This window comes from Balaenoptera physalus (assembly GCF_965194825.1).
Source record: "Balaenoptera physalus genome assembly, chromosome: 1".
In the NCBI taxonomy this organism is placed as follows: domain Eukaryota; kingdom Metazoa; phylum Chordata; class Mammalia; order Artiodactyla; family Balaenopteridae; genus Balaenoptera; species Balaenoptera physalus.
Window position 1 is genome coordinate 39,841,435 of NC_138882.1, and position 17,263 is coordinate 39,858,697.

Genomic DNA, 17,263 nt, shown 5'->3' on the forward strand with positions numbered 1-17,263 from the left:
TAGAAAGAAATTGTGTGGCCAGAAAGTTACATCTCCAGGATCACTCTTGAACAACTTGAGTGTGTTCTTGTTTCATTTGTCATCCACCCTCTTGGCTCACATCTAGTTTGGGGGTTTGGGCACTTTGATTACCATTCCTCTAGCCTCTCCAACTCATTGCCTTTTTTTTTTTTTTTTTTTGACTCCTCCCAGCTCCTTGGTTTGGCATTACTTGCACTGAATACTCAGTATTTGCATTTCTAAGAAGCAGCCTTCTCTGAACTGCTCATGGGGGAGATGCAGCCTGGGTGCTGGGACCACCGTCCCTCCTTTTTGAGCCCTGGAGGGTCAACTGCTGGGCATGGGTGACCTAGTCATCTACATGTACAGCCAGTTGTTTAGAGCATATTATTACTATAGTATGAGCAGGGAATCTTGTGATACAAACCATGCCCTGGTAGATAAATGACAGGTATTCACGTTAGTTAGAGATTCAGCTCAGGATGATGTAGTGGATGAGTCTGAACTCATTACTGGGTTCCAGCTGGTTTCTCCTTCAGTGGGTCAGTTATCCTGTTGAGCCCAGAAGGTGAGACACTGTCTCCTACCTGGTGGAGCTGCAGGTTCAACTTCTAAATCCTTAGGTTTAGGTTGAAACTACAGAATTTGCTGTAGTTACTTATTGAATTTCTTTTATCTCCTTGGCCTCGGCAGGCTGGACAAGGTTCATGAGCTCCGTCGGCGGCATGTCTCACCAGCATGCCGTTCTTTCCTTCCTGACTTCAGTGCTTGCTCTTCTGGAGCCCCTGGTAGCAATTCCTCAGTTTTATTATCTCATGCCCTTCCCCCATCAATCACGTTTACTGACTTTGTTTTCTCGGCACCGATCCATCTTCTCCTCCTGACAAAGAGTGTTATATAATCACTGCAAGGCAATAGCTACCTCTTCTTTAGTGTCTCAATGGGAACCTGTGAAATCATGGTAATTCTGACCACTGGTGTTGACCTTCCCAAGACGTGAGCTCCCCTTCCTCCTAATACCCCCAGCGAGAAGGGAAGAATTGCCAGTTCTATCATGGCACTACTTCTATTTAGGTTGTGGTTCCTGATCTGTATTCTTAATGACTAATCTTTATACTTCTAGTACTTACCCTGATCTTATGTAGGAAAGGTTCTTTTTTTTTTATTATTGTGGTAAGAATACTTAACATGAGATCTATGCTCTTACCACATTTTTAAGTGTAAACTACGGTATTGTTCACTGTAGGCCTGAAAATTCTTATAAAGAACTTTATGTGTGAGGAAACTTTTATAAAATATCTAGGCTTCCTAATCCGAACAGACAATCACAGAATGGTTCACAAAATCTAGAATAGGTTAGATGTAGGCAAGATGAAGGTGACTGGAGTCATTTGCTTGGAGCAGAAAAGGTCCAGGGTTGAGGTCAGGGTATGGACTGAGGCAGGAGCCTAGGACAGGCTGGAGATGGGAGTATAGTGGTGGGTCAGGGTGGCACAAGCTGGTGAGGACAGATACGACAGTATGATAGTGCAGAGACAGCATGCCTCCTGAAGCGGAGTGAAGCTGGAGCCAGTGCCTTTCACTGACTGTTGGCATCACAAGAACAGGGCTCAGGCATGCAAAGATGGCAGCTCTGCAGCAGGCCAGCAGAGCCGAGGGACGTCTCTCTTCAATCCTCGGCAAACTGTGGCATAAGACGTGACTTGACCCATTCTCTGGTTAGTGAAGGCTTTTCACTAGAGGGAGAGGTCATTGATTTTGGAAACAAGAGACCTGGGTTTTAAGATCCAGTGTTGATGACCCCTGAGACTCGAGGAGGTCATAATTCTTACAAATGTTTGTTTTTTTAAATCTGACAATGGGAGTAATACTTACGACCCAGGGTTGAATAAAAAATAGCAGTGGGTTAATATACATGAAAGTACATTTATTTTTTTCAGTGCATTTCTTCATTCAGCAAATACCCATTGGTCATATCCATGCTGTGTCAGACACTGCTTGGGGCTAAGGGGATGGAGGTAGAGAGGACAGCTGTGGCCCCTGCCCCATAGAGCTCACAGTGACTGGACTTCACAGAAAGCTGTCCCACGTTATGTACTTGCAAGGAAGCATGTGACTGTTTTGGCTGGAGCTTTTGGGAAGACTTTGTGAAATAATGGCCTTAGGTGGGGCCTTAAAGAAGGATACAGTTTCAGCAGACAAAATGGAGAGGGGAAGACCTTTAGGCAGAGGAATGAGTGAGCAAAGAGAGAGTGAAGGGTGCGATTCGGTAAAATGAGTAGTTTCAGGGAGGAAAAGTGAGTTGGGCCTGACTCACTTTCCCCTTCACACCTACCCATCCCCCCCCCACCAGCCAATATGAAATTCTTCAGCTACTTGTTTGAGGACCAGAGTTGAGAGGAGGGGGAAAGCCAAATGGGAGCCCATCACCAGCTGCTTTAGATCAGTTCAAATTATGGTGAGGTCATGTCAAATGCAGAGAGAGTATGGAGGGCTGGGTAGGTAGGGATGTCAATGGAGGAAGGGCTGAACTCAAGGGAACCCCAACATTTGGGGTTTTTTCTCAGTCCCCATTCTCCTAGAACTCTTTGTAGAATTAATCTCCTCCTGTCTCGAAAGTCTGCTCTGTTTCTGGTTTTGAGGGAGAGAAAGCCTCATTCTCTTTGGACAAGTTGAGTTTGAGGCCCTTCCAGTTGGAGGTGGCCCACAGGTGGTAGAATTCACTGCACATTCAGTCACTTGGAGGCAATAGCAAGCATAGACCTAGGTCTTCTGTTTCTGTCTCCCTTTCCCAGCTTTGTTCTTGATGCTGGGAGGTCCCAGACCCGCAGAGGATTCTTTTATCTGGTGGCAGGTCTGAACTTCAGTAGTGACTTAGTCCTCAGAATAGAAGATTAAGATTTTAGAATATCAGTATACTTCCCAGAAAAACCCTGATACAAATAGTTTTCATACTACAGGGTGAATTATCAATTTAGTTACTTTTCAAGGAAACATTTATTAAGCTTTAATTATAGGTCAGATATTAGGTGCTGGGAATACAAGAGGCATAAGATAGAATTCCTGATCTTGAAAAGCTTGTGGTCTCGCAGGATGGGTACAACTATGGTCTGGTGTGATAATCACAGCACAAACCGTAGAACAAAGTATGATGACAGCCTGGAGAGAGCCAGGGGGCTGCATAGCTCACCCCTTACCTTCACGTGTTTGCTCAAATATCCTCTTTTCAATGAGGACCACCCTGACTCCCCTTTTAAAAAATAGCAGCACCTGCCACCTCTGCATTCTGAGTTCCCTCACCCTGCTCAACAATTTTTATTTCTTTTTCCATTGCATTTATCACCCTCTGTCCCAGTTGGCTGTTGCTGAAAAACAAACCATCCCCAAACTTAGTTGAAAACAGTGATTTCCTCTCTCTCACTGTTCCGTTGGTTGACAGGAGTTGGTTGGGTAGTTCTTGCTTGGGGTCTGTCCTGTGGTTGCTGCCAGATATCAGCTCGTGCTGCAGGCATCTGAAGGTTCTACTGGGTAGGACATCGAAGGTGGCTTCTCACACGGTTGGCAATTGAGGCTGACTTGGCTGGGAGCTCAGCGGGCGCTGTCCTCTAGCGCATCTTCATGTGGCCTCTCTACGTGGCTCAGGCATCTCGCAGCCTGGCAGCTGGATCCAAGAGTGAGCGTTCCAAAGGGCAGGAAGCAGAAGATGCCAGGCCAATGACAGGCTACACTTGGAATTGGAACAGCATCACTTTTTCTGAATCTCTTGGTCCTAGGATCTGCCCAGATTTACTTTTGATGGGGGGAGTGGCAAGATTACATTACAGAAGGGCATGTGGGATGGAAGATATCATTGCAGCCACTGTTGGGGAATATGTTCTGCCATACTTCCTTAGTATCCCTATAGAATTTATTTATTTTTATGTCTGTTTTTTGTTGAGTCCTGTTAGGATGTAAGCCCCATGAAGGCAGGAATGTCCACTGATGTATACCAAGCATCTACACCATACTAGGCACATAATAATTACAACGAATAGTTTAATAGTTTAATAGTTTTAAGTTTAATAGTTTTAAGTTTCTGTCACTTTTAACACACTGTATACTCTATAAAGCAGGGATCTCATGTCTTTATTCAACACTGTATGGCTCAGTATCTGGTAAGCAGTCGGTGCTCAATATTTATATACTGAATTAATGCAGAATAAGTTATTGATTCCGCTTGAAGCATAGGGAAGTTAAGAAGAGGCCATATTGGAATTGGGGCCTGAAGGATAAATGGGATTTTGCCAGGAAACGGTGGGATAGGGCATAAAGGCAGAAGAAAACACCAAGTGCCAAGGGGAGAGATAAATGGAACTGTAATGAAACTGACCTGTGAGCTCCCTGAAGCCTGGGTCCCCACCTGGTCTGACCACTAGTCTACTTCCCATAGCAACTAACTAGTGATTCAGTGGTCAGGTGCTTGGGACATGCTTGTTGAATGAATGAGTGTAACGTATGAACTCATCTATGACTTTTTTGGGAGGAAAGTGTTGGGTTAGGTAAAAACCAATCATAACTCCTGCTAGTAAGAAGATCTTTTAAATATAATCCTGGCAAAAATGTTTTAAAGTATTAAAAAAATAGCTAAATTTTGTATTTTTAAATATAATGAAAGTGAGTTCAATTTATGTATGTCAAATAACTTTCAATCAGAGTAGAGTCACTTGTATTCTTTTTTTTGAATTTTTATTGGAATATAGTTGATTTACAGTGTTGTATTAGTTTCTGCTGTACAGCAAAGTGAATCAGTTATACATATACATACATCCACTCTTTTTTAGATTCTTTTCCCATATGGGTCGTTACAGATTATTGAGTAGAGTTCCCTGTGCTATACAGTAGGTCCGTCTTAGTTATCTATTTTATATATGTCAATCCCAATCTCCCAATTTATTCCTCCTCCTCCCTTTCCCCCCTGGTAACCATAAGTTTGTTTGTTTTACATCTGTGGCTCTATTTCTGTTTTGTAAATAAGTACATTTGTACCATTTTTTAGATTCCACATATAAGTGATATCATATGATATTTGCCTTTCTTATGTTGCCTTCCAGCATATCATATTCCTAGTGGGAGATTGTTAATCCTTAGGGTTAACCCTGAAACTTTGGGCCAAATCTTAAAAGGGAAAGACTAATCTTCAGGTCAAGGGGAAAGAAGAATGAGCCATGCGTCTTTCGTAGGGATGATGGAAATCAACAGCAAGAGAGCAGAATTGTTAAGCTCATGGGTATAAACACACTTTTTTTTTCAGAAAGACTAAACAATACAGAAATCACAATTATAATGTTTCAACAACCACTATGCATCATTTCTTCTTCTATAAGCTTATGAACCAGTTACTAAAATGTCAAGGAAAAAGTTAAGCCTTTTGTATCTTAATCCATAAAAGAATACTCAATATCAGGTAAATGGGGCACTTGTTGCATACTGATAAATATGTGGCTTCTTGTGCTTTCCATCCATATTGGGGGAAAAAAATCCCCAATTATGTTATCTTCAATTAGATCTAGCCACAGAGTTCTATTAAATACCTGTACAAAATCAACCCTTTCCTTAGCCTAGTTCCATATGAAAGTACTAACAAATGGTGACAGTTGTATGCAAATGGTGATTCATAAAAATGTAGATTCAGTTATGGATTTTAATTCATATGCCTCATATATAACAGCTGTACAAAAATAATGTCAAATTAAAGGCAGCATTGGAGACAAGGAGCAGCCTGTTCTCCCTGATCTGGTACCCGTTACCAAGGGAAAGAAATCTCTGATGCTTCATCTGTAAAAGAGCTCTGGGCGGCCTTGACCATCCATGTACAGTCTTCCATAGGTCCTTTGATACCTTCAGTTCTTCAGGCTGATCATTGTCAGCTCTGGAAGCTTTGTGCCTTTTAATTAGTCATTCTTACTTATGTCCTGCCTTTTAGTAGCTCTGGGACTTTTCTGACTAGAGCCTGGTGGTTCATTTTGAAATATTTTATAGTCTCCCTCACTGCCATCTCAGCCAATGGAACTGGTTTCTCCACCATTCAGGGTAGTCCTGTGCCCCCCAGCAAATGCTTTTAAGATGGTATTGTTAGCATATATATCCCTCTTCTTGATGAATTTGTATATACACACCCACACGCACATATATATGTATTCACATGCACACACATCAGCTTTTTTCTTGTCTCTTATCAGATACATCCAAGAAGGCTACCATTATATACCAGCCCTTCCAACAGATATGACTGTAGTCTGGTTTCCAAAAAGAACCTGTTTGACCACTCCTGAGTGGGACTGAGACATGGTGATTCCTGGGGTTTTCTCCTTGTAGGACATATGGCTGTTGAATTGGAACCACTGTTTGCCTTTGCCCAAATTGTATATTCAGAAAATGGCTTATGTGTTTCTTCTGGCACAGAGTTACTATTTATAGACACATATTCCATGGTAGTGATATTCTTTCAAGGATCCTCGTGTAACACCAAGAGGACCAGATAGTAATATCTTCTGCTGGTACTTCTTTAAGGCTTAGTTATTTCCTTCAGACTGTCCCACAGATAAGCTGGTCAGTGGCATCAGCCTGCCCTGCATTATTTCCCTGCACGCTGGGGAAGGTGAGTTTGGAGGTTGGACAGCACGTGGCCACTGGCCATCTACTCCAGGGTTTCCTCGTGCACTTTGCCCTTGGCCTTCTCCTTATGGGCACTGCTCTGGCAGACTCGCTTCACCTCCTCACCCCGCTGCTGAGGCCAGCAGTTTGCCCAGGTTTGTGGGGCCCCGTAGACCTATAGCCCAGATCCCCCGTCCTCCTCTCAGGGTGAAGAGGTTGGAAGCAACTGGCCCAGAAGCCCACAGGGGTGTGTCAATCAGGAGAGCATCCTGAGCTCCAGCTGGAGACATGCGTCACCCTCAGAGGCGGAGGCCTGTGACGCCAGAGTATGTGTCTCGGCCTCAGAACTCACCCTGCGCCCACACCCTGCATTCCTTTTGCTCCAGAAAGACACAATTGTGGCCAAGAAGCTGCTGATTCTTACAGCTTGGGGGCCTTATTTTTTTTTTTTAATAGCTTTATTGTGATAGAATTCACATATTATGCAATCCATCCATTTAAAGTGTACAACTCAATGGCTTTTACTATATCACAGATATGTGCAAATATCACCACCACCAATTTTAGAACATTTTCATCACCTCAGAAAAAACCCCTACCATTTAGCCACCACCCCGCATAATCTTGCTCTCCAGCCCCTCAGTGCTAAGGAACTAGTAATCAACTTTCTGTCTCTATTTCTGTTTTTGTTTCCCTCTTCTGGACTTTTCATTTGAATGGAATCATATAATATGTGGCCTTTTGTGGCTCACTTCACTTAGCATGTTGTTTTCAAGATTCATGTTGCAGCATGTATCAGTACTTCATTTCTTTCTTTTTTTTTTTAAATTTATTAATTAATTTATTTTTGGCTGCATTGGGTCTTCATTACTGCACACGGCCTTTCTCTGTTTGCAGCGAGTGGGGGCTACTCTTTGTTGCTGTGCACAGGCTTCTCATTGCAGTGGCTTCTCTTGTCGCAGAGCACGGGCTCTAGGTGCATGGGCTTCGGTAGTTGCAGCACGCGGGCTCAGTAGGTATGGCTCACGGGCTCTAGAGCTCAGGCTCAGTTGTTGTGGCGCACGGGCTTAGTTGCTCCAGGGCATGTGGGATCTTCCTGGACTAGGGCTCGAACCCATGTCCTCTGCATTGGCAGGCGGATTATTAACCACTGTGCCACCAGGGAAGCCCTTCATTTCTTTTTATGGCTGAATAATTTTCTACCATATGGCTATACTATGTTTTATTTATCCATTCATCTGTCAATGGGCATTTGGGTTATTTCCAACTTTTGGCTCTTGTGACTAATGCTGCTATGAACATTCGGGTACAGGTTTCTATGTGGACACCTGTTTTCATTTCTCTTGGGTATATACCCAAGGGTGGAATTGCTGGGTCATATGGTAACTGTATGTTTAATCATTTAGGAACTGCCAAATGTTTTCTAAAGTGGCCGCATCAGGACTTCCCTGGCGGTCCAGTGGTTAAGACTCTACGCTTCCACTGCAGGGTGCATGGGTTTGATCCCTGGTCGGGGAACTAAGATCCCCCATGCTGTGTGGCATGGCCAAAAAAAAAAGTGGCCACATCATTTTACATTCCTACCAACAGTGTATGATGGTTCCAGTTTCTCCACATCTTTGCCCCCTTGTTGATCTGACTTTATGCTTCTAACCATCCTAGTGGGTGTGAACTCATGTGAGGTTTTGAAAGGATTTGGGAAGGATTTTTCCTTTCTAATAGTTTTTAATGCCATATATATTTACATATCTATATGTTTTTAAAGTGTGCCCTTTTCTAGCATTTGTAAAAGCATGGCTGCTAAGAGGTCCTGTTGCCTGTCACAATAATAAAGGAGATTTCAATATTTGTTAATCCCCAAATATCATTGCCCAGAACCGACATGGGAGACTTGTTAAATGTGTGAGTTGCGGGGAGGGGCGGGGAGTGGTCGGAGAAGCGGGAGCAGGTAGTGTGTTTCTGGAGCCTTGCATCTTTCCCAGGAGACTGCTCCACTTCTCGTCGCTGTGTCTAACGGGTCCCTCTGTCTTTCAGGAGGACTGGCGTTGGCCCAAGTGCTCTTCTTCTATGTGAAGTACTTGGTGCTCTTTGGGGTCCCAGCTCTGCTCATGCGCCTGGATGGACTCACGCCGCCGCCCCTCCCTCGCTGTGTGAGCACCATGTTCAGTTTCACGGGGATGTGGAGGTCAGTGGCTTGGTTTATTAAGGCCCTTCAGGGACATCCAGTGGGAGGACCCATGGCTTGGCCGGCTTCAGAGCGCCTGGGCCACCACCCTTTCTCTGCCCTTCACTCGAGCCGCGTTTGGCACTGCGGTTTTTTTAATCTAACAGGATGACAATTCATGTTGTCTGAACCTCAAAAATATTGTCAGGCTTCGAAAATTGTGAATAAGAAAGTTTCTCACCAAGTTTGTGTACAGATACACGAAGGGTTATGTCTGAAGCGGTTTTTTACTAACTTGGGACATGACATATATATATATATATATATATATATATATATATATATATATATATATATATATATATACACTTTTAAAAAATTAATTAATTAATTAATTTATTTTTGGCTGTGTTGGGTCTTTGTTGCTGCGCTTGGGCTTTCTCTAGTTGCAGTGAGCGGGGGCTACTCTTCGTTGCGGTGCGCGGGCCTCTCACTGCAGTGGCCTCTCCCGCTGCGGAGCACGGGCTCCAGGCTCGCAGGCCTCAGTAGCTGTGGCTCGCGGGCTCCAGAGCACAGGCCCAGCAGTCGTGGTGCACGGGCCTAGTTGCTCCGCGGCACGTGGGATCTTCCCAGACCAGGGCTCAAACTCGCGTCCTCTGCACTGGCAGGCAGACTCATAACCACTGCGCCACCAGGGAAGCCCCCATGATGTATATTGTGATGATTTTATCGCTGTCTGTTTTTCTTGAAAATAACATCTTTGTATGTGGGACTGTAGATTAAAAAAATAGACTTAGGTTAATAGCACAGGCCAGGGCATTTACTAGCTCTCAGATCCAGGGCAACTTACTAAATCTAAGTTTCAGTTTTCTTATCTCTTACATGGTAATAATAATGATAATGATAATAATAATACTCATCTCTAAAAGCTGTTTTGAAGATTAAATAAGCTAATATGTACATTGAAAGCATCTGGCACATAGTAGGTGTTTAGCTTTCATCCTTATTTATTTATTTATTTATTTATTCATTTATTTATTGGCTGTGTTGGGTCTTCATTGCTGCACGAGGGCTTTCTCTAGTTGCAGCGGGCAGGGGCTACTCTTCGTTGCAGTGCGTGGGCTTCTCATTGCGGTGGTTTCTCTTGTTGCGGAGCACGGGCTCTAAGTGTGCGGGCTTCAGTAGTTGCAGCATGTGGGCTCAGTGGTTGTGGAGCATGGGCTCTAGGTTGCACGGGTTTCAGTAGCTGTGACTCGTGGGCTCTAGAGCGCAGGCTCAGTAGTTGTGGCGCATGGGCTTAGTTGCTCCGCGGCATGTGGGATCTTCCCGGACCCGGGATCGAACCTGTGTCCCCTGCACTGGCAGGCAGATTCTTAAGCACTGCGCCACCAGGGAAGTCCCTATCCTTATATTATTCCTACACTCATGCACTTGGCTACACAGGTGCTTCTTCCGAGTTTTCTTAGTCTTCTTGATTTTGCCCCATAAACATATAGTTGCCCTAGAGTCTTTGTTCTAAAAGATCCCTCAGCTCCCCCTGCCATTTCTGATTGTTGTTCTCCAGATGGGCTTGCTTGCCACTGTGTTTTATTATCACTTCCAGTGTGGAACAAGTGGCAGGCTGGCTTTTGAACTTGGAAAGCTAATGTAAGAACCTCAGGCTGGGGACTTGCACGTCTGTGGGAGGCAATGTCTACTTAAACTGTGCTCTTTAGAAGCCTCCATTTGCTTCACCCGAGTCCTGGCCCTGCTCAGAAAATCCATCCTGGCTCATCCAGTCTTATATTTTGTCTCTGAGCTCAGTGAATATTGTTATATCTAATGCTGCTCTTGGAAAGGGGGTAGACAGCATGCAACAAACATCCTGGTTTTCCATAGTAATTTATTGTGGAGGCTGAATTGATGTAAGCCTCTTGTACACATTTTATTTTTGGTCCAGTTTGCTTCTTGGGATTAGAAATGTCATGTGATTATTGTAAGGAGTGTTAAGTAATTGCTTTGATTTGTCTTTAATTATTTCATCAAATATCATAGGTTGCCCGGCTTTAATGGCAAGTTTAGGAAAGGGGCTCCCTCTCTAGCTAGGGGGCCAGGAAGTGGTTCTGTTTGAAAGGTGAGCCTGGTTGGAAGGCCCTGTTCACTTTTGACCTGCTCATAAAAGTAATTTACTGAATAGACGGGTTGGGACCTAGCATGGCTTGGGGGGACATGTGATGAATGCCTTGTGGGCACCCAGCACGGTTCCTCTGCCTCCTTGGTGTGAATGCTTGCTCTCATGCATTTCTTGGGAAGCACATTCTCCTAAAGGGCTTCTCCACTGTTGGCTGGGATAATTAAAAAAAACCTTGACTCTTGGCAGGCATGCTGGCTCCAGGCGAGTGAATTAATTATTTTATTTTTTGTCCAGGATCCTCTGTTGTAGACAAACCACTGAGGTGGAGAGAGTATGTCTGCCAAGACCTTTGTCATTCTTGTTTGGAACCAGACTCAAATAGTGTAGACCCCAGCTTGTTGAAACCCTCCCTCCTCCCTCTCAGTTACTGTGCGGGCAAGAGAGTAATAATGAAAAGTTACCCTGAGGGGGGGCTCTGGGGTGACTGCTTGGAGTGATGTGATTCTAAAGCACGGTGCTCACAAGAACGTGGGATGAAGCAGCAGACATGGTCTTTCCTGGGGGTGACCTAAACTTGTATCCTGGCTTCCTTTAGCAGGCATGGGTGTAGATCTGCCCCTTCATGTTTGTTTCAGTTTCTTGAAGGGTTTTCTGGTTTGCCAGTTATATGTAGAAACACTTGGGCCTTCATTCTTTGTACAATAACTGTTCCACATTAAGTAGATGAATTTAGGAAGGGAGATGAACTCTTTTTGAGCAATTCGGTGCCCAATTTAAGGTTCAGAAGAAGTAGTTTTTTAAGTGAAAAAAATAAAAATAAAAATTGTAGATTCTCCTTTGCACTATTTTTTTTAAAGGAATTCCTTTATTATTTATTTATTTATTTATTTATTTATTTATTTATTTATTTTTGGCTGTGTTGGGTCTTCGTGTCTGTGCGAGGGCTTTCTCTAGTTGTGGCGAGCGGGGGCCACTCTTCATCGCGGTGCGTGGGCCTCTCACTATTGCGGCCTCTCTTGTTGTGGAGCGCAAGCTCCAGACGCGCAGGCTCAGTAGCTGTGGCTCGTGGGCCTAGTTGCTCCACGGCATGTGGGATCTTCCCAGACCAGGGCTCGAACCTGTGTCCCCTGCATTGGCAGGCAGATTCTCAACCACTGCGCCACCAGGGAAGCCCCCTCCTTTGCACTATTTATGATGTTCCTCCACCCTTAGTTTACCATGCTCATAGTCAGGATCTGGTCGCATAACCCTGCCGTGGTCCTGGTCCCCATTCTCTTAACTTTTCTCCATAAGAAGGCATGCCAAAGGAAACTAAAATTTCCAATCTGTAGTTTCTATTTATATCCAATATTTCTGGGCCATCATTGAGGCATTGCTGTAGACAGGGCATTGCTCCCCCTTCTTGGGTTAAGGTTCGAGAAGAATTGAGCCATGAGCAGATGTGAAAGCTGGTGATGCAGATCGTTCTGCTGGGCTGTGGCAGCCACTCATACAGTGACACAAAGGACAAGGTGGATGGGAACTGGAGGGAAGAGATTTAAAAACAGTTTCCGGAGATTGTTTAATGGCTGCCTGAGCTTCTAGAAAATCCACACTGAATGAGGTTTACAGCTGAGGGTGAGAGATGGATTTTTAGCCTCCTATTTGAAAGGAGCCTTACACACCTGAACGCTGTGATGACTGATTGCACCATCTTTCAGTCCACTTAGCAGTGAGAGAAGACTTGAAGCCGGCAGCTCACCGTATCAGAGGAATCTGAGCTCTACATCACAGAAGAGATGAAACTGGCCATCAGCAGAGAGATAATGTTCCCTGACAGGATAGTTCAAATTGATCATGAAAAATTGCTATTCGCCCAGATGGCCCAAACGTAAAAGTTAGGACCTGATGTGTTTATTATTTTTTTTTCCTACTAGCTCTTCTGTTTCGTGTAATTCTTGCTCAGATATTTGCAGGCAGAACAAACCCCTAAGGAGTGTGTGTATTCCCGCTTGTGTGATTTTTCTGTGGCTGTACAGAGATGAGAAATTGAGAATTTTCTGCTTAATTTGGGGGGTTTCAGGTTTTAATTTAGGTAGGCTGAGATCTGTAATGAGCATCTTTTTCCAGGAGTCATTAAAGATGACATTGCGTGTCCGAGGTTCCAAATTAGAAATCTGATCATGTTCTTCTGATTTGATTTCTAGCTATGGAAGCAAAGTGATAGAATTTCCCATGGTGGCTGGTGAGTTATGGGTCAGTTTCAATTATCTCAGGAATCTCGCACAGCTTGCCCTCTGCGTTTCTTGAATTATGATGCTCTCAGGTCTTCACAGGCAAATTCATGCATCACTGCTTATCCCAGAGGGATCTGGGTGCTGTTGGTGGCTACTAGACCTTAACGTATGGAGACATCTTTGGGCTGGGGATGGGAGGAATCCGAGCCCCCTTTTTCAGTGGGGCATTGACTGCATGAACTGTTAGGTCAATAGAAGAATTTAGGTCCCCAGATGGAGAGTTGGTCCAGGCCTGCGGTAGATGATAAAAACCAGCTACACAAACTGCCGGCTTTGTATGAGTCCTGCCTTTGAATCACGTTTAACCTCAAGTTGCAGGGCAGGATGGCAAGCATGGAGTTTGTGAAATACACACCGTATCTACCAGCATTGTTGGGGGGAAAGCAGGGAAATTATGAACATAAAGGAGAAAAGATGCTTATTAACAGGTGCTGTTAATAAGAGTTCACTTGTTTTTTGGAGGCAAAGTAGTAACTAAGAGTTTGCTACGCCACATACTAGCTGTGTGATTTGGGCAAATAATTAAAAGTCTCTGGGTCAATCTTTTTGTTTCTAAAATGGAGATAATAATAGCCCTTGCCTCCTAGTGGTGACATGAGGGTTGATTGAGCCTGGGGTATAGTCGTTCCTCAGGAAGTGGTAGCTTCTTACTTTTTTGCACTTGAAAATCTAACAAAGCCAGAGGTGACTGAGAGATGGGCCGGGTTGGGGAAGCAGTGGGCAGTGTTGAGACTGGCTGAGGAGAGGCTCTTGTCCAGCTCTGAGCCTGAGATGTGACAATTCAGAGATACAGACTGTGGTGGAAAAGAGACGGGCTCTGCCCTCAGGAGGGGGCTTGATCAGGTTACTTTTACCTCAGTTTCCTCATCTGTTAAATGAAAGACAGACTCTTGTCACTAGATGATGTCTATGGTCCCTTGCAGTTCTACCATTATATTAGCCCCAGCCCCATTGGATGGAGATGACCACCAGTATCCTGGTGCTAAAATACTCCCACCCCTCCCCCACCTGTGCAATTGGGCAGGTATTTAATTTCCTTATGCCTGTGTCTTCTGAGGTATCAAAATGGGGCGAATCATAGTGTTTGCCTCACTGGGGAGGTGCGAGGGTTAAGTGAGACCATGTACTGAAGCAGTGAACACAGGCAGGCACACTGTAGACATCAACACATTAGCTATTAATCAGAATTGCAGACAGGAGAGTAAAGGCTGCACTGTTTGTTTTTTAATTTCTCAGAAATGAAAGGCCTGATCGGGTGGCTGGTTGAGGAGGTGGAAAGTGGGGATGGAGGGCGATATGTGGGAGGGGTGGATTTCAAAATGGAAGCATGGGGGTCCCCGAAATCTAGACCATCGCGACCTCCCCCTCACACCTGCGGGAATTCTTTTTGCAAATAGTTTCCAGCTGCTGGCCATTCGTATTACCTCACATTTTGGATACCTCTCTTAGTCTACCCTTCTCTCTTCTGATTCCCATCCCAACAGACTCAGAAAACCTATTTTCTTTCTTCTTCCATTCATATTTCAAAAATCCCCATACCTTTTCCTCCAAACACAGACTTCTGTAAATCAAAGCAGAAATGGGATGTCAAGCTGAGGCAGATTTTGTGAGCCATCATTATGTTTTGCTTCCTGGATTTATTTTTACTTCAGAGACAGTTGCTCTGCTCCTCTCTCCATTTCTCCCTGTGTGGAGAGTGTTTTCAGTTCACATATCACTGAGCGAACCCTCAAACTTTTTAGAGTACGAAGCGCTTTGATGCAGGAAGCACCAGGGCATCTTCAAACAGAAGGCTTTCGTTGGTCACCAGTCACCAGAGACCGACTGCCTGCATTTGAATCCTGGCTCTGTTCCTTATTACCCAGTGACCCCCTCTGTGCCTTAGTTTCCTCCTCTGGAAAATGGGGATATTATAATACTCACCTCTGGGAACTAAGACCCTGTACTTGTCACGCAGCAGCCTTGCTCCACAGTAGTTGTCTCTGTACTTGTTCATATCCCAGCAGACTATAAGCTCTTTGAGGGCAATGATCAGATCTTGTTTTGTTCAGTGCTGTGTCCCCAGCACCCTCTCTGGTGCCCAGCATGTAGTGGGCACTCAGGAAATATGTGCTGAATGGGTGAATAGTCACTCTTCTCTGTAATTTTGGATACTAGGTCTGAAGAGCCAGATTTTTCAAATAGTCTGATCTGGCGGCTGAGCAGTTGCTCTGTGTCACTGGCACTGACATGTCCTTGCTTAGGTACACACACCGTGACCACTGTCAATACCCCACCCTCTCTATCTCCCTGTTTTTCTTGTTAAATGTGTGTACATGGCTTGTCAAAATATTGTGTCTGCTTGCAGTTTTCCTGAGAATGAATCTGCCTTGTGAGGAATGAGGGATGTACGCCTTTCTCACTTAATTACTATCATTATTTTATCTGACATTGTGCCACGTCCTTGATACCAGGTGAGGGAGAACGTTGCAAACTTACAGGAAGAAAAGAGATTCCATTCAGACTTTGATGTGAGAGAGGAGTTTGACAACTGTTTCTCTTTGGAGATAGGATTTTTCCAAGGGAGGGGCTACAATGGAAGATGGAGAACACGGAACAGGACTTGGAGGGAAGTGCTTTGAAAACACGTCCTCACAGCGAATACAGTTGACCCCTGAGCAGCTCAGGGGTTGGGGCGCCGACCCTCCTGACAGTTGGAAATCCACGTATAATTTATGGTCGGTCCTCTGTATCCATGGTTCCGTGGTTCCGCATCCTTGGATGCAATCAGCCTCGGACCAAATAGTACTGTAGTATTTACTATTGAAAGAAATCCGAGTATAAGTGGACCCACACAGTTCAAACCCGTGTTGTTCAAGGGTCAACAGTTATGGCAGGAGTAATAATAATAATAGAGGCAGTGGCAGCAAACAGTGCATACATGATGCCAGGCACATTTCTAAACACTTTTATAGATTTAATTTATTTAATCCTCACAAAACTCCTACGGTGTAGGTTCTGTTATCCCCACTTTACAAATGATGAAACTGATGGAATCACACACCTTAAATCCTTAAATCACACTGCTAGTTAGTGGTGGAGCTGGGATTTGAACCCAGGCACATGGCTGTAGCATCTGTGCTCATAATCACTGCCTTTCACTGTCTCCAGTGAAATGGAGCTGAAGTGGATTCCTCCTCCAGGGTCTGGAATGTAAGGCTTGTGTGACAGGCTCTGGAACTTAGGGGTACTGAGAATGACGGTGGCTTTTGTACTGACTCCCTAGAAAGGGAGATGGTTCGGGGGTGAGGGGAGGGGGCAGTCGGGCAGTGGGTCGGCCTCTATGTACCAAAGGGATGAGGAGACAGGGAGCTGCCATTTAACCCTGAGTAGCTGACCAAGGGAATGGTGTGGGGTCCACGGGGTTTCTGTTCTTACGTTACATCCCTTATGTTACAAATGGCAATCCAGAAACGGCTGCCTCAGTGGAAGGGGGAAGGGGGCTTCACCTGGTGCCCACATAAAAACTGGACTTTGTTTCTCCTGCCAGTGTCTCCTCCTCCTGTGTCCCCTGGCACGTGGCCACCTTGAAGGCTGTCCTCCTCCTCCTGCTCTGTTTCTTTGTCTTACATCAGGCTGGGTCAGACCTTCTTTGTCAACAAGGATGGAGAATTGTCCCACATCTGCCAGCCGGTAACCTTATGGGCACTTAGCACTGTCTTGTTTCTAATTCACGCCCTCCCTTTAGCAAACCCGTGTTGCTTTTTGCCCCACCTCTGTTCTGAGGATTAAATTCACAGTGCAACCTGCTGTTTCTCTGAAATGTTTGTAGGCATTTTGATGTATCAGTTTTACGTTCGTATGCGGTCAGGTCTCTTCTTATTTTCCTGTGTAGTTTCTGCCTTTGGTGATAATCTGAGGAAGTCCATTTGACATTTACTAACTTTTATATAAGGCAAGAATCCTTCATTTGGGGATCCGTAAGCTACTGAAAGAGTTTTTCTGTAGATTCTCAGAAACCCGCTCTCCATAGTCTCTGCATCACCTAGCACTGGGCCTGGCACATAGTAGGCCCTCAACAAACAGATATTTCCCAAG

General features: G+C 44.7%; 1 protein-coding gene across 12 annotated transcripts in view; it reads left to right on the forward strand.

The window, feature by feature from the left end:
* Nucleotides 1-17,263, forward strand: part of HHAT (hedgehog acyltransferase) — a 516,536-nt gene that overhangs the window by 143,699 nt on the left and 355,574 nt on the right. For all 12 annotated transcript variants that reach the window (XM_082464282.1, XM_082464276.1, XM_082464277.1 and 9 more), the window contains one exon: nucleotides 8,668-8,818. In XM_082464282.1, the coding sequence (XP_082320408.1) occupies nucleotides 8,668-8,818 (151 nt within the window). The remainder of the gene's footprint in view (nucleotides 1-8,667; nucleotides 8,819-17,263) is intronic.